The sequence below is a fragment of the Acipenser ruthenus genome, chromosome 6, assembly GCF_902713425.1.
Source record: "Acipenser ruthenus chromosome 6, fAciRut3.2 maternal haplotype, whole genome shotgun sequence".
Taxonomy (NCBI): Eukaryota; Metazoa; Chordata; class Actinopteri; order Acipenseriformes; family Acipenseridae; genus Acipenser; species Acipenser ruthenus.
The window spans coordinates 65,050,528-65,075,636 of record NC_081194.1 but is presented as its reverse complement, the minus strand read 5'-3'; the positions used below and the strand labels follow the sequence as shown (position 1 = coordinate 65,075,636).

At 36.6% G+C, this 25,109-nt stretch overlaps 1 protein-coding gene across 4 annotated transcripts in view; it reads left to right on the top strand.

The window, feature by feature from the left end:
- The window catches only part of LOC117411331 (translocation protein SEC63 homolog), a 28,697-nt gene extending 4,377 nt beyond the window's left edge, over window positions 1-24,320 (top strand). Inside the window, exons 1-21 of one of the 4 annotated variants that reach the window (XM_034018679.3) lie at window positions 2,202-2,433; window positions 4,620-4,719; window positions 5,968-6,082; window positions 6,926-7,038; window positions 7,450-7,511; window positions 7,837-7,895; window positions 9,157-9,207; window positions 9,433-9,541; window positions 9,886-9,980; window positions 10,083-10,215; window positions 12,802-12,894; window positions 13,255-13,400; window positions 13,651-13,798; window positions 16,279-16,361; window positions 16,909-16,971; window positions 18,237-18,419; window positions 19,350-19,499; window positions 20,164-20,265; window positions 20,382-20,480; window positions 21,631-21,735; window positions 22,110-24,320. In XM_034018679.3, the coding sequence (XP_033874570.3) occupies window positions 2,310-2,433; window positions 4,620-4,719; window positions 5,968-6,082; window positions 6,926-7,038; window positions 7,450-7,511; window positions 7,837-7,895; window positions 9,157-9,207; window positions 9,433-9,541; window positions 9,886-9,980; window positions 10,083-10,215; window positions 12,802-12,894; window positions 13,255-13,400; window positions 13,651-13,798; window positions 16,279-16,361; window positions 16,909-16,971; window positions 18,237-18,419; window positions 19,350-19,499; window positions 20,164-20,265; window positions 20,382-20,480; window positions 21,631-21,735; window positions 22,110-22,241 (2,265 nt within the window). In that variant the 5' untranslated portion in view covers window positions 2,202-2,309 and the 3' untranslated portion in view covers window positions 22,242-24,320. Of the gene's footprint in view, window positions 1-2,201; window positions 2,434-4,619; window positions 4,720-5,967; window positions 6,083-6,925; window positions 7,039-7,449; window positions 7,512-7,836; window positions 7,896-9,156; window positions 9,208-9,432; window positions 9,542-9,885; window positions 9,981-10,082; window positions 10,216-12,801; window positions 12,895-13,254; window positions 13,401-13,650; window positions 13,799-16,278; window positions 16,362-16,908; window positions 16,972-18,236; window positions 18,420-19,349; window positions 19,500-20,163; window positions 20,266-20,381; window positions 20,481-21,630; window positions 21,736-22,109 lie in introns of those variants that run through there. The other 3 variants (XM_059025672.1, XM_034018680.3, XM_059025673.1) reach the window with 3 other exon arrangements.
- The last annotated feature ends 789 nt before the right edge of the window (window positions 24,321-25,109 follow it).

Below are 25,109 nucleotides of genomic sequence, written 5' to 3'. Positions count from 1 at the left end.
CCACTTCATGATTGTGTCCCACTTGTTGTTGATTCTTCACAAAAAATTACAGTTTCATATCTTTATGTTTGAAGCCTGAAATGTGGCAAAAGGTCGCAAAGTTCAAGGGGGCCGAATACTTTCGCAAGGCACTGTATAATCCTACAATATTACCTTAAACCAATACAAAGTATATTTAACATTATCTCAAATGTGCCTTAACAACATTGTCAATGTCAAGCAGATCAACTCTTCTGTTATAATAATATGTTCTTTCAACAGTTTAACTTTAAATGATTTTATAACATGTATTTCTAATTCAGATACTTCAATATAGCAATCTCTTTTATAAATTGTAATTTTATTTTACTTAATTGATATACACAGAAGGCAAGAGGTTAATTTTAATTAGGCATTTCCTGCCAAGCAAATGCAACCTTGAATATTAAAACTTAGGACTGCTCATACATTTACTTAATGTTATTATATTAGGCTTCTTATTTATTTAAATACTTTTGTTTTTTCTTACTATAATCAAACCTAGTTCGATTGCTTCTGGCATATTTACTCTGTTCCATAGAGTTTGCCATTCTGCTCTCGCTAGATCAGAATGTTTTGAGGCTCTGAGTCTAATTAAAAAAGATGCTTTTGCCCGATAAGGGTGGCTTGGAACTTTCAGCCTGACCTTTTGATACCAGAGCTCTCTTTTTCAGACCTTACACAGACTTATTCAAAAGGATACAAAATACAGAATCCTACAACATTACTATTAGCAATGTATTTCATTCTATAGCATCCAATCCATATCTAATAAGTCAGCTTGTTCCCAGCAAGATTCAAATTCTCCTCCTGACTCAGCTCAAAGTGGTTCTGCGAACACCACAACAGGCCTGTGCATCAGAGGTGTGGGCGACCAGGGTCTTTACTTGATACCTGCAAAAACTTAAATCTTGTTAGCTGGGCTCCCATCTCTACATTCCCATTCACATTGTCAGTGGGCAAAAACATCTTAACTGAATCTGGGTCCATCAAAGAACCGCACACCCGTGCAACCGAGGCCTTTATAGCACAAAAGGGACGTGCCAGAACCGTCTGTGACAACTTCACTTATGTCAAGTATAAACTGACTGAAGGAATGGGTAAGGAGTAAAAATGGCTCAACCTATGCATGATAGTGCAGTTAAATATTGCAGTAAATACTGTAGTAAGTAACATGTATAGTTTACTGCAATAAACATAGTTTTTTTTTTTTTTACGAGATAGAAAATACTTCCAATCAAGCATATTTAATACATGTAATGTTATGCAAATATTCAAATATATCACTTACATTTTCAGTGTTATATATATATATATATATATATATATATATATATATATATATATATATATATATATAGATATATATATATATATACGTGTGTGTGTGTGTAAATTAAAGTCAGGTGGCTACAAAATAATATATTTGAAGGTTTCTGATTTTCAGTTATTTCCACGTCATGATAACATCATCAAAATGGTGTTTATCGTATTTTGCAAGAGTTCCAGCAGACATGGCCTTCAAAGTATTGCAGACTAGCTCAACACCAAATCCGGTGGTCTGGAACCCTCGACATATATGTTCTGCAAACGCAAATACAAATTAAAATGTTACACTGAGTTTATACTATGGTATATGACGGAATATCCCTTAAACAATAATAACAACCATAACAATCCGCATAGCACTCAAAGTAATCACATTTGAACTACAATTTTGATTGTGACTGAAAACACTACTAAAACAAACAAAACAAAAACACTGCACAATTAGGCCTAGGTTCAAAATGGCATTTGTTGTGTGTCAGGTGTTGACATAAATGTAGCCTGAATTATTATTATTATTATTATTATTATTATTAATAATAATAATAACAAAGCATAACTAACCATATGGAATCATATAGGAAAGGCTATCACTATTAAAATAAAAAAAACAGAAACTAATTTAATATAATACTACAACCATACCTGATAGACTACTCATAATAAGTTATATTGTCAAGTTTTCTCACACAAGGTCAAGTGCCATATTACTTCTACTAGTGAAACACTTTTGTAAACTTGAGGTGACTGACATTGATACAACTGTAGTCCCATTCAAATGTTGGCAAACTTTCCCAGTTAAATCGAGGAGTGTAAAATGCAGTATATACGACAACAGTGCGCATGCGTAAGCCACGTACCATGTTCTCGTGGAGCGTGACGCGGCTTGTGACGCAGATGTATGTGCGTTGCTTTTGCCTGTCTATATTCTAGGAATCCAGGCAACTAAACGGAGAGGTTCTGTAATGGCAGGACAGCAGTTTCAGTACGATGATAGCGGCAACACATTCTTCTACTTCCTCACGTCCTTTGTGGGACTCATCGTCATCCCGGCTACTTACTACTTCTGGCCCCGGGATCAGAACGCGGGTGAGGCCCAGAATCTGAGAAAACTAGTATTCCGGTAGCTGGGGCAGGACATATGTCACACTTGTACTGTTAGGTAGCCGGCAGGCCTGATTGCAGTCCGTAAATATAACAGCATGTCTCTCATTTGGATCACAGGTCTGTTTAAGGATGTTAAGGTACCGTCGCAGCAGAGTAAGGTGACATTTGGAAAAGGCAATAACTAATAATGACATGACGCTGCGTGTTACACGAAATATGGATAACTTATTGTGCACTAAACAGCGTGTACTACATGTTTAAATGGTCAGAGGAAAGTGTATAGTTTTTGTATTGTGAAAGAGAAATGACAATGTTACAGAATTTTATCAGGATGAGACTTTACAGTTTAAACTAACCCAAAGTTACAGTATTTCTATTTGTCACTTGCCCTTACTGTACAGCGAGTGTGTGTTGACTTACAGATTAAACTAAGCTAATAATAAATCATTTGACTCCAGTGAAACGCTTTGACTTTTTATGTTTGTCGTTCAAATTTGGTTTAAAACAAAGAACTTTGAAACTCGCTTTGCCAGGATGTTCAAAGTTTGTGTTCCCTGGGTGGAACTGCTTGATGCACAGCAAGAAGTATATGTAGGGAGAGTTGTCTGTACGGACGGTAACAGTTGTATTTACATCTGTTTATAAACTGTAAAGCACACGTATAGACCTCACGTCATGTCCCTTTCCAGGTCAAACATTATTATTATTCTGCAGTGTTTCTTATAAGTGTTCCTTATTACATGAAGAATTACATTTAAAAAAAAATGTATTTCTTATAACCAACAACTGAAAATATGCTTGCGTCCTTATCAGATGTACCTTTAACATTGTAATAATAATAAAAAAAAAAAAAAACACTATCTTTTAACATGAGTCCTTTCTATCTGAACTATGGTTGTTCATTACTGTTAACATTTCATATCCAAACACAACATACTTTGAAACAAAAGATAATCAGTAGATTTAATATTGGCATTCTTTTGAAATGATTATACATAACATAAAATGTATGGTGTTCTTGTAACTTTTTTGTGCAAATAAAATGCATACTCACCAGTGAACTCAACTCATTTTACACAGGGTATATCCAATGCGACTATAGAGGCATAAAGTGCGAGCAATGCTATACATCAGTGATCTCACATACAAGTCTCAGTTGATGGTGTTCTGAGCTGGCGTCAGTGTAGATGTTATTTATTTCTGAGCTGAGCTGACCTTTCATGGCATAAGAGATGTTGTTTTTTTTCTGAGCCGGCATGACACAAAGATGTTAGTTTCTGAGCTGGCATCAGTGTAGATGTTCGTTTCTGAGCTGAGCCCGCCTTTCACGGCATCAGAGGTGTTGTTTTCTGAGCCCAGAAATAACTTGCAACAGCACAGATATACAAGTAGCTTGCGTAATTTCCTTGACCAAATTTGGTCTTATTTCCCTAGCATGATGCATGGTGTGAGACGATGGACATTAAAAGTTAACATTTGTGTTTCTTCTTCACTTTACCAGTGTCAGCAGAAACCCAGATAAAAAGAAGTTACATTAGTTTTGCTCAATTCTCACAGGCAGCATAGCGGTATACCCATGCATCACAAGGTTGAACGACAAGAGTGGTGATTGCAAACTGCTGATGTGCACCAGCTATGTACAGTTTAAATTTAAGAGTTTATTAACCCTGCGTTGATTCAAGCTTACATTAAACACTGCAAAATCACACAATGTTTACAGACAGTTTCAATGATTTCTCACTTCCTTCGTCATTTAAATGGGAAGCATACGTAATGGGTTGTATAATGGAAAGTAACAATGTGTACACTGCCCCACACAAGGTGTGTTGTTATCAGAAAAAGCCTACGTATTCCAATTGTACAGTGTGTTATGCATTCTGAGACACTTACCTAAAGTTATAGCATGTCACTTTTAACAAAAGTGTTTTTAGAACTAGTTTTAATGATGGTTTGTACATAGGCTCAGAACAGCTTATTAAGCAGAAACAAAGGTTTTATCATCCCTCCAAGGTCACAGCTGCACTTTATGAAAAGCTAGTCACTCCAAGATGGGTGTATTTCGGGCCACGTGCCAAGCTAAAGAGCTACAAGGTCAGGGAAGCAAGAGTTTTAAAATCCTTACAAAGAGGAGATGTTGTTGGTTTCAGCTTTGTTCTTTGCTTCAACAGAGCAACTCCGATTAAAGGCTTTGAGAAAAGTACATGGAAGATGTTTGTGGTACCGGTTGCGGTTGATGAAATCAAAACAAAGCATTATTCCAACACTAAAGTAAGTGTTAATCCCCCCCCCCCCACACACACACACGTTATTAACACTTGTGATGCAAGTATATACCAGAATCTAAACAAAGTGGCCCTTTCTAAATACACTATTGGATTCTTACCATTCAGTGCACTGTAATTCTAACATCTGATGGACAAAGATGCAAACTGGCAGCGAGTGGGTTTCGAGGAAGCTTACTACCCCTAACACTGTCAGCCAGAATTCCCCCATAGACTGATATCATCTTTTATTTATGTAACTATTTTACAATTCATTAAAAAATATTTGTATTATCCATCCCTAGGACTGTAGCCAAGGGTACATTTTGACCTTCGAAAGTTCAGAAAACACATTACCGAAGGAAGGTTCGAACCTTCGATGGTACTAAGTAAAAAACTAAAAATACATGTGTATGTACACGTAATTGATACTGCTTGCGATATATACAGTAAGTTTGCATTGCAGCAGCACCTTATTGCGGCCAATTAAAAGAACTGCAGCTGACTTGGGCAAAACAAAGCTTTATTTAACAGTCACTGTTCCAAGTTGGTTATCAGTCACAGTCACATTTTACTACTTTAATACTACTACTAATACAAATAAAAATAATAATAACATGAACTTAAGCGCGGCTTGTCAAGTGCTCCGGGAGATTGGTTGTGCCTCCACGATACGAGTCGCTTGCACAGTTTGCATTCAACTTTTTTTGGTCGTATGGACATTGGACACCCAAACAGCAGAGGGTTTTCAAGGCATTTCTTTCAATAGAGCTTATGCTGTACAACGCTTTGCTGTCGAGATAGTGAATGAAGAAATTAAAGTTCTGCCTCTGGATAACAGGAGAGGAGAGGGAGAGGGACAGTGCTCAGTTTTCAAATTTAAAATTCTTAGTGTTAGTGTTTCATACTTATTCTACCATAGCACTTCTCTTACAATGTCTTGTACACTAGGTATTCAATACATATTTTACTGAAGCAATACAACCGCTATAGGTTCCCCCCCCAGTGCCAATGCACGCATGCACCGCCATGTAGATTTGCTACGTATAGTGATTTGGTAGTGGATTTTAATGCAACAACCTTTTTGTTAGTAATAAGCATTATACAAATCAAAAGATGGAATTTTCTATGTGAGTGACATTTAATGTGTGATTTATAGTATTCACACATTGTCAAGCTATAATTGGTGAATGAAAGAGCAGTTCAATACCATTTTGTTACTTTTGTTTAAAAAAATCTTCTTTTTTTATTACAGGAAAGTTGCCTTACTTATAGGATGGGTGCTATTTTTGTTCCTTGCCTACAAAGTTTCAAAAATAGACAGAGAATATCAGGAATACAACCCCTATGAGGTCCTAAGCTTAGACCCGGTGAGCCATTGTTTCTGATGTGTGGAAATGCATTCACTTGGCTTATCTTTCTTGCATGCAGTTAAAATATTTGGCTAAACACTCAAAAGTCAAAGCTGGGAATGATAAGAATTTCACTTAAGTTGCATTCACCCTATTTCACCTCCTGTGAGGCTACATTTGTCCCAGTGGTCTAAATTGAATTTTTTATTTTAAAAAATATGATACACTAATGTTCAATTTTGAAGATCAAATTAATACACCCATGTATCAAAACATTCTACCAGTACAATGATAGCATTTGCTTGTAGGCTGCTTGGCAAACAGTTTATCTTCCAACACAATAACAGACCCAAAGCATACAGCTAAATCAACTCTGGAATTATTGGAAGAAAACGAAGAATAGAGTTCTGGAATGGGCCTTTGCAATCACAAGATCTCAATCCAATAGAAAAGCTTTGGACTGATCTTTAAAAAATCTGTAGTCAAACATTGTCTGTCTGAAATATGCAAGACAGAATGATCCCAGATTTCACTAACAAGATGTAACATACTGGTTATTAATTATCATAAACGTCTAAATACCGTAATAAAAGCAAAATGAGGACACAAGAAATACTAAAGCAGCGGTGCCAATATTTTTGTCATGAGCACATGCTAATATGCTTGTCCTTAATCTGTTACCTTGAATTATAGTATAGTGAACGTAGGTGGTAATACTTTTATCAGCGACTATTTCCATTTTCCACTTTTGTAATTCTTTTGTTTTATACTTGTACATCACTCTTAACAATTGACTTAACTGACATATTCTGTTGTTTTTCATCATAGAATCCAGATTAACTACAGTACATTTTCTTGTAGGGAGCATCTGTCTCTGAAATTAAAAGGCAGTACCGACTGCTGTCGCTCCGGTTCCATCCAGATAAGGGAGGAGATGAGGTGATGTTTATGAGGATTGCTAAAGCTCATGCAGCGTAAGTACCTTTTAACCTACTTCTTTTTCAGCCTGCTATTTTTTTAGTTTGTTCAAAATAGTTTGAGTGGATATATGCCATAAAACAAAATAAATGCAAGATCTGGGTGGATTGATTACTTCCTGTATTTTGTTGTAGCTTTAATTATCAATGACTAAAACAGTCAAATAAGGATACTAATTTGACTTTATATTACGTGTGATGTTTGGTACAGTGATTCTAAATGGATTTAAATATTTGCAGTATTATTGCCCTTAAATAAACTTTGCCAGTTGTATGTCTTGGATAAATGTTATAGGTAAACCTCAATTAAAAAGGGAAATAAAGAAGCATATTCCTTTACACACAGGTAAAAAATGTGTGACTCCTCTTGTTTACATATCAATACTAATCAAAGATTTGTTTCAACAGTTTAACAAATGAAGAGTCTCGGAACAACTGGCAAACGTACGGCAACCCTGATGGTCCGCAAGGTAAGCTGTGATACAGATCTTTCTTACAATCTGTATACAGGGGTAGAATTCAGTCTAGTCCCTTTACCTACAGTAAGTGTCCTCACAGCAATATATAGTCTTTACTAATGAGTTATGTTCTGCTTCTGCTCTCAGTATGATTTCAACAGAATAAGTCATTCAGGGCAGGCTGAGCATTTCTGTGAATGACATCCTTTTCAGTTTGGTTCTCCTGTGCTGAAATTCTTGTAATGTACAGTACAACTTCTACCCCCCCTTTTTTTTTAAACAGTAAATCATTTACATTGATTTTGTGTTTTAAATAGCATTCTATTTAATCTCCTAGCTACAAGTTTTGGTATTGCTTTACCTGCTTGGATTGTGGACCAGAAAAATTCCATGCTGGTAAGTTTAAAAAACAAAAAACAAAACTAGAACTGCCAGACAGTTTTACGGCTTCCAAGCTCAGTACCAGTTGGAAATTTTGACAAGCTGTAGCATTGCAGCACAAGTGTCAGCAACAGATCAGTTTTATGGCACAATTTCAGTTCAAAGTACTGCATTAGTTCATGATCTCACGATGCTTTATAACTTAACACCATAGTAACAATGACCATATCTACACATTGTAAGGAGTTGTAAGCTAATTTACATTTAACCTTAAGGAGAGGTCAAAGGTCACAGGCAAGGTGATTTTTGGGTAGAGCACATATGGTTTTCTATATGTGTTCCATAGTAACCATTAACCCATCTGCACTTTGTAAGGAGTTATAGCTAGTTTTACATTTGACCAAAGATTTTGAAAGGTTTTTAAAGAAATGCATCTGGTGGCCATATTGGTTTACGCACAAACGCCATTTTTGAAACAGCCAATTGTATTGACACTTTGGAGTTAATTAAATAAACCATTTTTCAACTGAAGTGGTTTTAAATTAAGAACAAAACGTAGGTCTTGTTTTACAAAAGAACACCATTTTGCCATATATGAATTCCATTGTCCCCAGGATGATGCCTACCAAGTTAAGAATTAGTTAGTTAAACGGTTTGCAAACAGAAGCAGTTTAATGTTTGTGGCGAGTTTTGGTGAATTTAGTGGCAGCCATATTGATAGTAAAATGTATCGCAGCAACTTCTGCTTAATAAGCTTGAAGCGGGTTTAGTTGCTTATGACGTATGTGAAGTTTCAGATCAATTGGTTCACCATTTCCGAAGAAGATTTTGAAAGGCCTTTCCAAAAAATGCATCAGGCCGCCATCTTGGTTGACGTAGGAGCATGTTTTTTTGGGGTTTTTTTGCATCTGAACGGTAATCTACACGGGGTGATACCTGCCAAGTTTCATTTTGATTGGTTACACCGCGTGCGAACAGGAGCAGTTTAAAGTTTTGGTAGGAAAAACGACAATAATAATAACAAAATACAAATAAAAATAATAATAATAATAATAAATATTATTATTATAATGATTAAAAAAAAAAAAAAAAAAAAAAAAAAGCTTTACAATAACAATAGGCTTCCCAAAAACAACAACATACTTCAAACATAAGGTAAACATTTCCTTTTCTAAAAGTTTACTCACAGTGAAAACTAGTTCAAAACAGTCTGCCATATTGTTCTTGTAGAAAGAAATGTATTCTATTCCCTTATTTTATTCTTATTTTTTTTCAGGTCTTGCTTGTGTACGGACTAGCTTTTATGGTTATTCTTCCTGTTGTTGTGGTAAGTACTGATATTTAAATTGACATATGATTTAAATAGGACCCTCTCTGGGACTTGTACGTGGTGTTTGATGTTTTATTGTCATAAACATTTTAGTGTACACTTTTTAATTGTCTCAGTGGTGATAGTTCTTCCTTTTTAGATTAATTAAAAAGATCCATTGGGTAATTTCATTGTGTAATGGCCTGTTTTGGCACTTTTAACTTGTTTCCCCATGTTTTCTAGGGTACTTGGTGGTATCGTTCAATACGCTACAGTGGAGACCAAATTCTTATTAACACAACACAGCACTTCATGCAGTTTATGTATAGAACTCCAAACATGAACATGAAACGTGAGTACCTCTTTCTAAAATGATTACATTTTATAAGTTGAAATGCTGTGTGATTTGCAAAGAAAGCAGAATAAATATATTGCACTGGGCAGCCTGGAATATATGCATGAGTGCACAATGTTAATTTCTAAAAGCTGTGCTCACACACGGCTGTGCAAACCATTATTTACTACTTTGCAAAAAAAAAAAAAAAAAGTGGAATTATTAACTTTGAAGCGGATACAAATATATAGTGTAAATCTGTAATAAAAACACTGACTTAATATCCCTTTTCGGATGTGACATCTCAAGGTTTTTGTGTTAGTTTTTTGTCTGAGAAATGTAATTAGAATTTTTTTGTGCAGGCCTAGGAATGGTTCTGACAGCGGCTTCTGAATTCGACCCACGCAATAACAAGGAGGCAACAATTAGACCAACAGATAACATCGAAGTTCCTGAGGTAACCTAAATTCTTTGTATACTGTAAGATAATTTTATATTGGGGAAACTTGACTTTTCAGCTGACAACAGATGGGTGTTAACTTGATTTATTAACATTCAGCTCATTCGGGACCTTGGAAATATCAATGTAAAGAAGAAGGAGCCTCCATTTTGCTCCCCGTACAGTCTAAAGGCCAGAGTCCTCATGCTTTCCCATCTTGCCAGAATGGAGGTGTCGGAGGACATAAAAGAAGGTAGTTCCACATTTAATTGTGTTCCTGTGCCTTTTTAAAAATGTTTGTTTATGTATAGATAGATACAGTCACCACCGCTTAGACACAATAACATGACATTCAAAATGTCCCCCCAACAAACAAGTGTGTATGCGGTTAAAATCTTTATTAAGACACTCATTACACTAATAAAGATGTATAAAAACCTATGAATGTAGTAAAGAGTACAGTAATTTGGCACGTATCTTACTGCAATGGGACCAGGATAAGGGCAGATATGTAAAAAGGCAGATACATGAATCCTGTTTTAAATACCATTATACACAATTACTGTACTTTTATTATTACTATTATTATTACTATTATTATTATTATTATTATTATTATTATTATTATTATTATTGTTGTTGTTATTATTTTGAGATTCTGTTTTTATTAGGGAGCTCCCCTAAATCCCTTGTTTAGAAAGATACAGGATATTATGACAGGGTAGCTGTCTGCCGTGTGGGTGTGTGCATTCGCTGCTTAGTGACAGGCAGGAGATAAAGACGGAGGGTGAAGTTGATACGCCCCGCAGGCGAACAGGATTTATTTACATATTGTAGTGCTGAGCTGCAGGTTGTCCAAGATATAACGAGACAGACAACAGTTGCAGTACAAAGCAGTAGGAAACTGCTGTATTTATTATTTTTTAGATTTCAGTGAACAATTCCTCTCCTGTCACTCACAAACTCAGCCTCTCTTAACTCTCTCTCAATTCTCCCACCGCCATCTCCACACGCCCCAAGTCCCTCCCCTTTCCTCACTCATTGGTCCTCTTATCTCTGACTGCTCGTGTCAGACCTGCTCCCATCCCCTTCAGTGACGCTCTCACACACAGACAGTCTTTCAGCGCTAGTCTAGTCACACAAGCACCAAAACACTCAGAGAACGTTAACAGATCTGAACAAGAATAACACAGTTTACAAACGCACATTAGTTACAGAGTACTCCCATCCCTTTCCCCAATCCATAATCAGGTCCATTCCCACATTGTGCCCAGCTTTTTGAAGCAACGTTGCATTGTTTGTTCCAAGCATGCTTTAACAACCACACAGCATCTAACAGAGACATTTTATTTACACTGCATTTTCATGCTGATGCACATCGCTTTTCTCTTTCCAGCCATGCTTGCTTGCTGTTGCAGTCAGTGCTGTTTTTTCAAACTGTAAATAAATCTTACACTGCGTAAAGAGAATAAATAGCCATGGTACAGTATAGTGGTAATCGGTCAGTAACGAGGTGCAAACAGCTGATTGATCGATCTGTCGAGCTTTTGCTGCCTTTTTTTAATTGAAATCTATGTGAATGCCAAAGTAATGAGGTGAAATCAGCTGATTTGTGGATTAGTAAGAGCAATTACTACAGTATAAGCAGTGCGTTTCTTATTTAAATCAATGTGAATGGCACATAACGAGATCCGAACAGCTGAGTTTGCCCGAAATATACGACGTGCTTAACACGGTGTAAACTATGCCTTTTGTTATGAAATCCATGGGAATGGCAAACGGTATTTGTCCGATATAAACGGCTGCCCGAAATAACCCTGTACGGTGTAAGTGGTGGCGAGTGTACCGGATTGTGCCGAGTCAACACCCTACTTTGAACTATCACCCACCCCAACTTTCAGCTGAAAGTCAAATTTTCACCCATTAATTTTTGGTTTTGAAGAGAAATATTGCACCATTTTTTTGTAATGAACATTTTAATACTATAGTGCTACTTTGGATGTTACGTTATTATTTCGTGTTGTGTTTTCACACTGGACACTCGCATTTTCTTACTTGCAAACATTGTATAAAGCCCTTTATTTTAGTGGACCAAAAATTTCACATGTTTATATACTTAAATGTTCCGACTTTTATTTTTGCGTCTTTCACCTCCAAATGTGTTTTTTCATTATGTGGTTTTGCACTGGACACTGCAGCTTTAAAGTTTTTAATGTTTGTTTTGTGAAAAGATTTGAAATGACAAAACAGTGGACATACTGGAGCAGCTTTGAATTCTATTTCACCAGTCAATAAATATATTAACTGCACTTCTTGATTTTGCTCTACCTTTTGAATTTTAAGTATGCCTAATTCTAAATGTAATCTATCTACCTAATGTTAAAAGTACTCCCTCTGCAATAATATCTGTACTTTCGTCCCTGCCTCAGTCAACGCGCCCCCACAGAATTTTGCATTAGCGACAACTTTACGCCCCCTGGGCAGAATCCGGTATATATATTAGTGCAGGTGGTTTTTTTTTAAGGCAGGAACATTTCATTTATTATATTTAATCTTACTAATGTCGGGACAAGACCATATTTTATTCTATAGCAGTCACATCTACACAATTTTGAAACTTACTGCTGGCCCCAACTATTGCAGCTGTGATTTATTTGTAAGCTCAATAGATCGGCACCAGTGATCAGTTCAAGCAACATATACGAGTCCCACTGTTGGCTCTTTTTCCGTTTTCATACTTTGAATAGGGTGTAATGAGATACAGCTCTACACATATCAGTAATACAATCTGTGCATACGATCTGTTATGTTTAATATTCTTATCTTTTCTGGTGTGTAGATCAACAGTTTGTTGTGAGAAAGAGCCCTGCACTGCTACAAGAAATGGTTAATGTCGGCTGTCAGCTTACTAGGCTGGCAAATAGCCATGGGGGTAAGGATTGATCTTTCGTCTTTAGAACCTAAATGTGGTACTGTTGCACATAGAAAAAAAACAACAAAAAATGCACCCACCAAGCGGTGCTGTGTGTCCCTGTAAAAAAGCAACATTCTGCTGTCGTTTTTGTTTTTAATATCTTGATGATGGAACCCTTTCTTGAGACGATTCCCTTACTTGAGATAATTGCCCTTCATTTCGTGCCTCTATTTGCAAAGTTTATTGCTCTGTACAAAATGTTTATTCCACAACCTCATTGCAAAGTGCATTTATAACCACCCTGTATTTATTGGATTAACTAGAGGTATCATAAAAACCTGTGCAATATTTAGAACACGTTTTATTTGTTTAATGTAGGTTTTCCTGCTCCTCGCTTGGTGTCCATTGAGAACTGTATGAAACTCTCCCAGATGATCGTGCAGGGCCTGCAAGAGTTCAAATCTCCATTGCTGCAGCTCCCACACTTTGAAGAAGAGCATCTGAGATACTGTGTTTCTAAAAAAGTAAGCAAGCAATAATTCATTTTATGACCACTTCCTATTTTAATCGAATTACTTGCCTTTAATGAGATGGTGATTCGTCAGTATAAACGGCGGTTTAACTGGTTTGATTAAAATACTTAGAGAAACCCTTACTTCCTAATAAGCATAACCTGTAAAACTGAACCAAACTAAAAACAGTTTTATTCATTGTCTAAACAGAAATTAGTCTGCTCATTGCACCTTCATTTCTGTGTGTTTTCTTCCCCCACAGTACAAAGTGAGAAGCATCCAGGACCTGGTTAGTTTGAAAGACTCTGACCGACGGAATATGCTGCGATTCCTCGGGGAGGAGCAATATGAAGAAGTTATGGCAGTTCTTGGAAATTTTCCCCGCATTACAATTGATATAAAGCTACAAGGTAGGTACTTTGAGAGAGGGAGCCTAAAAATCATAAATAAGCTTAGCAAACAATTCTGGGAAAAAAAAGACATTTATGACATTTATGAAATTGCGGTTTTTGTTTGCAGTAAGCAATTTGATGTTTGATAAGGTGAATAAAAACCTAAAAAATCTTGGTTGGTTTGGCAGATTTGCAGACATTGCTAGCAATAGTAATGGTGTATTTTGGTTAAACATTCTCAAGTGGAAAGCATGCTTGTCCTGCTTGCTTGTCCGTATAGGATTCGGTTTACTTGAAATAGTTCAATATTTCATTTTTTGAAGAGTAAGTAATGGGGTTCCGAAAAATATAGTGTACACGTCCTCGCGTGTTGCTACAACTGTTTAAATAACATACCTGTAATTTCTTTTCATTGTTAACATCCTGCCAACTTTTTACACTTACAACTGTCATTATTTAATTTGGAAAGATAATATTTTGAAATATAGGGCTGCACTATCCTCAGCAAGATCAGCTTATTATTCAAATCTCATTAAAATAAACAAGAATAATCCTAAATTTCTATTTCAGTCTATAGCTATACCAAATAAATAGTCAGTCTTGTACAAATGCACACAAAAAATAAAAACACCAAGTGCAACGCCTAATTGATAGCTGTCATCAGTCGACAATTCATGCTTTTTTTAGGTAATGACACAAACTGTTTCGTTCCAGTTAATGATACAAAATGTATTTGTCCTGTAGTAAACTATATGCATTTGTTTAAATGTAAAGAATGACTAAATGCACAGTATTAAAACACTGCTCTTTAATTCACCGTTAGGTTTCTTTCTTTTTTTTCTCAGACTTGTAATGCGCTGTCCTAGGCAAACGTGAAACTCGGTTTATATCATGACCCGCTATATATCTCGAATTATGCCTGCACAGCAATCATGATATAAAGCGGGTTCATCTGTATGTAGGCTGATGCAGTAAAAAATAAAAAAAATAAAAAATATCAACAGGAGAATGTGTAGTAGTGGAATGTTCCGTTGCTGGAAAGTTTACGTCTAAATCCTCTGTTTGGAAAAATTACGACGTTGTATTCAGCGATAATAAAAGTCCATGTGGCTTTGTACATTGCAAATCTTGTAAAATATTACCGAAATGTGACAGCAAAAAGACAGGAAATTCATCTCTGCAGCGGCACACTGTATTCGTCCTGTAGCTTTTAAAAGCCATAGTTGTGGTATAATGTTTGTTGTTGAACGCTAATTTATCGTCTGTTTATGATAACAAAGTTTTGAAGCCTGTTGTCATCTTTTAAATCATGCAGTGTTGGATTATTAGGAAAGGAAGTAAATGAGATATGAGTAACTGAGAGTATTTTTTTTTCTTTCTTTATTTATGTTTTAACTGGAAACCAGGAATATTTTACACCTGAAGTTACTTAGTTGCAATAGCGTATGTTAGAAATATATAGTGATGCACAATGAAAACACAACAGTCTAGGTTTTACATCAATGTGTTTGAGTAGTATTGTTCCTTGGGGTAACAAAATACTGAGCTCAAGTCATGTGATTTCATAAAAACAGGTGCTCAGCGTTTGGTATTTGAACTGAGTTAAAATTGCCAAAATTAGTTGATTTAAGAATCTGTATAAATAGCCATTCGAAAAGACATGATTTTAATTAAACGCAAGAACAGCTAAGATGTCCCGCCTGAGTAATGAAGATCGCCTGGTTGCTATCGGCATGATTGAAGGCGGCCTGTCTGCGAGAGAAGTTGCCAGGAGAATGAGATGTTCTGCTTCAACAATAGGCAGACTAGTCCAGAGAAACCAGGAAACCGGCTCTGTGAGGGACAGGCCACGTCCTGGAAGGCAGAGGGTCATCACACCGGTCCAGGACCATCACATCCGACTGATCCATCTGTGTAATCATTTTCAGACTGCAGTGGCTACAGCATGAGAAATTCCAGGAAGAAATAACCTGCACATCAGCAGAATGACTGTAGCTCGCCATCTGCATGAAAATGATTTGCATGCTCGGAGGCCGTTCAGGGGTAACATGTTGACAGCTGAGAGATAAAATCGCCATCTTCTGTGGGCCAGAGAACAAATATTTGAGTACATCCATTAGACCGGAGTGTTGCGTTTCTTTTGTGCATCAGTATATTTGTGGAGATGATCAGGTCGGGTATGCAAATATTTCAAAGGTCTCGGGTTCGGGTCGGGTTTGGATTTTGTTTGGTTGGATTCAGGTCAGGTTTTAAATTTAGGTCCAAGTAACCTCTACCAAGACAGCACTTATTAGAGTGGTCAATTATGTGTTGTTATCCTCTGACACAGGCACAGGTTCTTATACTATTAGATTTAAGTGCTGCGTTTGACACTTGATCATTCTATTTTAATTGATCACCTTGAAAATCTGGTAGGACTGTCAGGTTGTGTTCTGTCTTGGTTTCGATCCTATCTCTTAAACAGGTCGCAATTTGTTAAAATAGTGTTTTCTTTGCAGTTGTAGATGATGAGGACAGCAATAACATTACAGCAGGGTCACTTGTTACAGTCACTGTCACACTAACAAGGAAAATGATGCTGGTAAGTTGGAAGGAGATTTTCGTAGCTGGAAGATGGGTAATAACCAAAAGCTTAAAATAATGTCTTGTATATATTCAGGGCTTGAACTTTGTTTATCCAAACTAAATCACTCTCCTTGTAAAGGAATGCATTTGTTTTGAGCCGACTGATTGATTATTCATTGAATAAATTATAAACAGATTCATTAAAAGTTTCCTGATGCTTTCACGCTAAATTATATCTTTCAGTCTACTCTGCAAATACAAATAGTGAATTGAACATTTAGCATTTCACTCCAGGATTAATAGGTGAAATTAGAATTTACGTGAGAATGGAGTATAGTTCAATGTAGCACATGGTTGAAACAAAGAGTTAGAATGGAAGAGCCCATCACTGAGTAAAACCAGCTTTCCACTCTGAACTGCACTAAAAACTTTGAACATCAAACTGTTTGCTTGGCAATTTTACAATAGAAATCCCCTCAAACTATTTTACTGCAGGCCAGAGTAAAATAGAGAGCTCTTATGATGAAGAAAAGAAAAAAAAATCTCCACTTCTTATTTTAAAGGACTTCTTTGAAAAGGAGCAGGAACAAGTGTGTGCACCAGAGGATCCTAACACAGAAGAGGGGGTAGGTTTATATAGTAATTTCCTTTATATTGTGGAAATGACTAATTTTACTGTTACGTTTTTTGTTTACTAGTTTTTTAGTTAAAACTTACACAACACATGATAAACCTGATCATTCAATCTAGCATTGGTTTTAAATAGCTGTACAACATTACTGAATTTAAATTTATTAAAGCTTTTTCATGTAAGATCTTTTTGCACATCAACAATCACTTCATATACTGACCACAGTACATGCCATTAGTAATTCTTCAGAATATAAATTATATAGAGACCAGTTTTATCTAATATAGTAGGTCAACGTTTTTAGCCTTGCTGTACCAAAATTAGACTTTCTAGTGCATAGACTATAGTATTAAAAACATCACTAGAATACGCTGTCCAAATAAAGGCCGCCACACACAGACACGATGCGACAAGCAAATCTGGGCAGCGCTGCCACACAATTATAGAACCTATACTTCTGATAAGAGTCTTTCACACCCCAGACTACATGACTGGCAACACCAGGCAGCACTGGTGCAATGCTAAATAAAAATAGGATTGAATCATTTTTTAATGTTGCTTGACAGAAGAGAACTGAGCAATTACAGCTCTCCATCTAAGCATGTGTTCTACCAGGAAATAATAGAATCTAAAAATAATGTTTTATTTCAGATCAGCTTGGGCTGTATTTCAATGTTTTTTTTCTTTTTTTTTTTTTTTTTTTTTTTTTTACTATGATTGTAGTTGATTTGAGTGTTTAGGTTTATGAATTATGAATTACAAAAACATGGAGGCAAATATCATGGAGTACATTGCCAAAAAAATGGATCTACAGATGTCGATTTAAATATATATTTGTAATGTAGTCTAATCATTCATTTTAGATGAAGATGCTTGTTATGGTACCAAGATACTTGTTTTAAAAAAAACCCCAAAAAAACAGGTAGTGTAAAATGTTACTCTGCATCGTCCATCCATCCATTATCTGTAACCCGCTTAGTCCTATAGAGGGTAGTGGTGAGCCGGAGTCTAACCCGGCAGAAACAGGGCGCAAGGCTACTCTGCATCATGTTCCTAATAAGTGAAATATTGAAGCTGAGAAATCCAGCAGTAAATAAGATTGCAAATTCTGTAGTTACACATACCTTGCTTCAGGGGCTTGGCAAGCTTAAAGGTGGCTTATAAACACTCAAGATTATGCATCACATGATTTATTATTATTCCTTATTTACAGTTTGACACTCTTAGCTGCATTTTTCTGTGACCAATATTTGTTTTCAGCAAGGAGACGTCATTAAAAACAAAAGCAAGGTATGGCAGAATAAGAACAAAGCTGCCAAAAAGACGTCTAAGTCAAAGAAAAAGAAATTGACCAAGAAGAAGGCCCTTTCCCAGCAGCAGCAGCAGCAGCAGCAGCAGAAACAGGACAAGCAGAAACAGGCGAATGGGACCGTTGCTGTCAATGTAAGATGTGCTTTTACAACCTCTTTTAAGGGATGTTGCCCAGTAGGCCGGTTGAAAAGTAACCCGAATACGAAGAAGTCTTAACCCTTTGATTTCTAGGGGCATACATTTAATATAAGTAATAAGTTACAAATCTAATAACATTGAAGCCTCTCTTATTTGAAATAAATAACTTAAATGACCTTAAATAATTGCAGTGCAACTATTGTACTGTGAATGCAAGATAAAGGGCTGGTTAGCATAGTTCCTCATTGACAGCAGGACAGAAGAGCATTCCAGGATAACAGAATTTGTCATAAAAATTTGTATCCTCAAGGTTTGACTGTACTGGTTTGCAAGGTGAGAACAGTAGTACTAATTATTAAGAATTTAGTGTCCTCTAGGGGGTGCTAATGAACAGTTCAGACAGCTGGTTGAGACAAATAGCTGCTGTAGTTTCCAAAAGAGTAGAATTAAAAAGCAGGTCAAAACGTGGTGTTGAGCGGAATATAATGGATATAATTTTCTGAACTTTGAGGTGTTAAAATTGTACAATTAGTAGAATGTGAAAGGAAAAGAAAAGAGAGTTGAAGAACAAAACATTTAATACAAATATGTAATATGTGTTTGTGACTTGCCCCAAACTCCTCCAACAAACAAAGGATTTTGCTTCCTTTTATACATGTGGCCACTCCCCAGTTAGCATTGGATTTCTAACTGGGGAATGGCCACACCTGTGATTGCTAGCAGGGACAAATTTAACCCCATCCCTGCCAACCTTGCATTCCCACACACACACTGTTTAAAGCAGCAGCAGGGCTTCTGCCTTGCCACACTGTCCTTTCAGTGTTTTTCAAGCAAACTGTAGGATTTACTTGGTTCCTGAAGATAAAACAAAGATGGAGGTACAAGATTTTAGTTTTTTGTCCTGATTGTCAGTTTCCCCTGTAGGAGGTTGTCCCTTCAACTAAGGAGGAAGAGGATGAGGTTTCAGGCAAGGGTAGTGATTCGGAGGAGGGGGAGACCAATAAAGACTCGCCAAGTGAGAGAGATGATGAGAGTGACACTGAACCCGACGAAATGGGTGGGGATGATGAAGAGGTGAGGCTTTAACTTCAGCTGGTTAGCGTCAAACAAAATGTGTATTTTACAACGTTTTGGCCCCTTGCGGTCTAGGTAAAAACTTGTTTTACATTTTGGTGAAAAATGTATGTGACAAAATGTAGACCAAACATGTAATTCCCATTAAAGGCAAAAACTAGCTTTAATGTTTTTCACCTCTGTGTTGTACATGTGAAATGCAGCTTGTAGCACTTGACTACTGTGTTTTCCATGAAAGAAATGTGTTTAAGATGGAGCAACTTTTCAAATCACTTTTACTTCTGTTAATTAGCTACCGCTTACAACCCTTCATTTCATATCAGTTTTCTTAACATTGAAACCTCTCTGAAGATACAACAGTCCAATTCTCTCACTGAGACAGCAAGTCCCTTTTTAAAATAAATATCTAATGTGGTGTCATTTACCTGCCCTCAGTCTGTTGCGCAGATTAAGTTGTGTAATTCTAAGTGAAAGACATACTGTATGTGTACTCCTGCTTTGCTAATTGGATGTTCCATGCCATGTTATCTATTTTAATTTGAGTACTGCTTGTTCAAGTTGTTACATCCAGGGGGGTTAGGTTAAAACAAAAGAATCCTGTTGAGAAAGATGATCTTGGCAAGCTTATACATTTTGATATTCATTTTTTATTTTTCTCCTGCAGGAGTGGAAAGCACTACAACAGAGTATCCAACGAAAAGAAAGGGCCCTTTTAGAGACAAAATCAAAGATCACGCATCCCGTTTATAGCTTGTACTTCCCTGAGGTATATGGTTTATTTTGGTTTTGTTGGTCATTTTAGAATTGATAAGAAGTTGACCAGTCTTGATATGCCCAAAATACTATGCATTTAATTAAAGAAAATGCCCTGCAATTTTACAGGAAAAGCACGAGTGGTGGTGGCTTTACATTGCAGACAGGAAAGAACAGACTTTAGTATCTATGCCCTATCATGTCTGCACACTTAAGGACACAGAAGAGGTAAGTGATATACTATATTTTACTTGTTCTCATAATATACTGAGCTTGTTTCTCCGTTGCATATTTATAGATGTGAGAAGCAGTGCAGATAGTGTTTGAACCAGGAATATCTTTTAATCAGTAAGCACATTTATGCAGGAGAGATACATGGTGAGTAAAATGTAATCGGGGAATTTGGGAACCAGTAACATGCAAAGTAATAATGGCAAGATATTTAAATATGGGCACTGTACCTGTACCAGTGCCAGCAGTTGGATGTGTATAGCAGACACTACCAGTGCAGATGCTGTCTGATGGCATCTTCCACTTCAGTCTTATGCATTCTTGACAGTATACCCCATTTATTATTTGCTGCCCAAGGTGCCTTGGTTATACACATCAAACTTCATTGCATTGTCCTGCTATGTTGATTCCACAGCTTGCTGAACATTCCCTACCCAGCCTTTATATAACATTCATTATTTGTTTTACCTGCAGGACTCTGCTATAAACAGGACACAGTTGTCATGCTATCATTGTTCCTGATTACATTTAAAATCCATCAATCTATAAAATTGTTTAAAAGGCTGACTCGCGCTGCCAGACCATCCTCCCTGTCAGATTCTAGCTCCACAATTAGTTGCTAGGCAACCGTAGCATGGCAATGTCAGACTCTCTTAAAGGAAAACCACCTCGACTGCAAGGTCTGCAGAATTCTGAAGTGTTAGAACATGCAGAGGTCAGAGCTGTAGATTATATTAATGTTGACATTCTTGTGATTTTTAAGTCATGAATGAGAAATCAACCAGTCACCATTAAGGATATTTTCATTTAGTAATTACATTCATTGAAGTTGTTTTTCTTTTTTTGTAACATATTTTAAATTCATATTTGTTCTAATACAGACCACAGCTCAGAACTGAATACCAAACAATTTATAAAATCTGGTTATCTTTATCTTTTTGTGTCCATTGCCTCTATAATACAGTACCAGTAGACAAACAAGTCATTTAGGATGTCAAGCTTGGCTCTTACTTTCAAAATATTGTTTTTAAGTATGAGCATTCATAAAGAAGAAAGGATGAATTTGAATGGTTAAAGAATTTAACAGGTTGCATAACCTTAACTTTTACAAACCATTCTTTTTTTAATTTTATTTTTTTTAATAAAGGTTGAACTCAAATTCCCTGCACCATCAAAACCTGGAAATTATCAGTACTCTGTGATTTTGAGAAGTGACTCGTTCATGGGATTGGATCAGATAAAGCCATTAAAGGTAAGATGTTGCTCAGATTAATTGTCAATGTTCAGTTGTTGGTTCCTAATCCGTGTTCTCTTTAATTTGCTGTGCTATGTGGCAGGGAGCACAATTAGTCTAAAAGGAGTTCAGCAAAAGGAGTTGGGTTGGGGCAATATTTAGTCTGGCTAGCACATTCAAGGCCTTACTTATTTAAAGCACACAAAATCTGATATTTGGTCCTTCACTGTTTGAAGGATGTTCTCTCTCCACGAGAAGTTGTGCCCATATTAAGCATATGCAAGAAAGAGTGATTATGCATCATCTACATGACCCCTTATGACCACTAGTCAAGTAGACAAAAGTTGCGTCTCCAGTCTGACCTTTTCAATAGCTCTTGTTCTGTTTGCTAGCTGGAGGTCCACCAGGCGAAGCAGATGCCAGACAACCATCCCCAGTGGGACATCCCAGAGACAGAAGAGGAAGAGGAGGACCAGGAGGACAGCGACGGCATCGAGGAGAGTGAAGAGGAAGACAATGAATAAATAAAACGATTGTAATGGACTACTGTCTCCTAATTAAATAATAATATAATATAAATGACTCCCCAATATCCTAGTTGGTCTGAAATTTAAACTGTAGGTTTTGTGTGTACAAATTCTGATTGCGACTCACGTGGGAGATTCAGAGAACTCCCCTTCTGGCTGAACAGCTACTTGTGACTACAGTGATTGTGTTACTGGTAATTTAATTGGAAGGTAAAAGCTACTTTTCTCAAAGCAAAAAAGAAAAAAAAGAGAAGTATATAATAATTGCCTTTTACTGCAGTACTGAGTTGAAATATAATTTGATGCGTTAGTTTGTGGGGATGTTGTACCTTGAATACTGTGGTTTGACAGATCGGCCATTCAAGATTTTTAAGTTTCTTCCCATAAAGCCGGTTATATTTGTCACATTGATGTCCGTCACATGTCTTCATTTAGTGATACGTGAAACTGCAGGGTGAATCAGCAGGGAATTCAATATTTTCACAGTAGATTCTTGGATTCATTTAACACCTCTCATTGTTAGAACTGCAATTATAATATAAAATAATGGGATTTATATTTAAAGGGCAATATTGTTCATCTTGTACCAAAGTTTGGATCCCTTTATGTATTGCAAAACCATCACGGCATAAACATAAGTTCAGCCTTATTTTAATTGGTCTTAATTTGAACGCTTACAGCATAAAACACCTAATTAAATATCAGGACTCTGCTATTAAATTATATATTAGTAAGAATTAGTCCAAAATGAATTTCCAAATGTGAAAATAAATTAGTTGGGAATAAGAAATGTGGGTAAACTGGTAATGTGTTTCATGAAAGCAATAAAACTAGACAAGCACTTTTACTATAAGTATAGAATTGTAGCTCAATATAGTCAACAAGCATTAATGAAAAAATGCATCGTTGCAGGTACCTTGTTTTCATTAGTGAACATGGTGCATAATGTAATAAGTACATTCCAGGTCTTTTAAAGTGATACAGGGTTATAAGCATTTTTTGGAATTTCGGTAGTGCCATATCCACTGAATATATATTTTTTCTTTGTTGAGGTGGAGGTGAGCCCTTTAAGGGCTTTGGGGATCCTTTATTACTAGTTTTTCAACAGGCTTTTTTGTGCTCTTTTAAAACAAATACCAGTAACAAGTTTGCAGGATTTAATAGTTTAGATGTACTGTATGTTTAAACTTCAGTCACTATAATGGAAGCCCTGTTCAGGTGTGCCAGAAAGCAGTGAATATAATCTTCTTTGTTTAAAGTTCAGCTACCAAGTTTATTGTTTTACATGACTGAAATGTGTTTCTGGTTCTTTGCGGTGGGATAGTATCAGGTAAAAGCAGGGTTGGGATATTAAGGGCAAGTGGCATCTAAAATAATAATAATAATAAATGCCACACTATCCTTTCCAATCATGTATTATTCCAGCACTGCGGAATATTTTCAAAGTGTGTTTTGTGCACTAAAAACATCTCTTTTAGGTAGATGAGAGTAAAAATGGCTTTATCCAATATTACCATCCAATTCAAGTTACATTTTTGTAGAGTAAGGATCTCAAATACAAACCAAAAATGGGATCTATTTATTGGAGGAAAAAACTGTCACATGTATTAGTGGGGATGTGTTTTGGGGAATTCCTGTGGAAAAAGATGTGGGACCATTTATTAACTTGATTAAGGCAATATTGATGTTGTGTCTGTAATGTAAATGTATCCATTAATTAAAAGTTCACTGGGTGAAAGGAACACTTACTAGCTGTAGCCAGCTGATTTTTGTGGTTCCTTGTGATATGCACAAATACAATTTACACCTAGAAATAGACCTTGTTAGGGGATTTTAAGTATTACTGATCTGCCAGATGTAGAATTAGTTAACACGCTGTGTTAAAATACACTACAGTACCTTCAACAAATCAGCTGCATACTGTTTCTTAATATTTCAGGCCAAATAGGAATAATTGCCCAATATTACAGTGTCTGCCAATTTTGTTTACAAGAAAACTCATTGTAAATGGGAAATACATCATTCTATATTCTTTGTATTTAAATAGCTGCAAATAAAATGGTAAGACTTTTTAAACTGTGAAATGTGTGTTCCCTTTCAAGTACGAATGTTACCATTACTGAATGGGTATTTACCTCCTAAAGACCCGAAACCTGAATAAATATATCAAAGCTGCTCGCAGATCCTGTGACTCAGTAATGTCCCGCCCCTGAGGACATAAATGAACTGCACACACAGGTCTGTCCTTTTTCCTTTCAAGACTGACCTGACAGGAGGAGCCTTTCAGATAAGTACTTGTTGCTTATGACTGTATAATTTCAGTAGTTAATGTGTTTTTACATAATTTAATGCAATAATTGATTTATGCCGTAATAATTTTAAAAAAATTAATTACATGTATGTTGTGCACTACGGCCTGTTGTTTGTATGTCCCACAACGGCCTTGTGCCCCACGTGAAGCCAGCTTTAGTCGCAACGTAAGTCGGCTCTTCCCTCTGCAATAGCTCAAGCTGGAGTTATTCTCGTTTTGGCTTCAGCCTCCTTGTCTGCATTGTGTGCTGCTGCTCACGTGTAGTGAGAGCAGCTGTTGGGCTCAGCAGCGCTGGGCCGGACCAAGGGGCTGCTTCGGGAATCCCTCCCACCGTATCTTGATGCCATTTTGGTGACAGCTTTTGCATCAACATTACGGTGTTGATGCAAAAGGTGTGCCTGTACAGTACTACCCACAGCACACACTGGAGAAACGTCTTTCCCGCAGCTCTATGGAGTACTCTGCATCCCTCAATCCTGCACAGCGCTCTTCCTCATCACTCTCTGGTAGAGAGGTGACTGTGTCCTCACCTCATGGCTCTGTGCCAAGGGAGA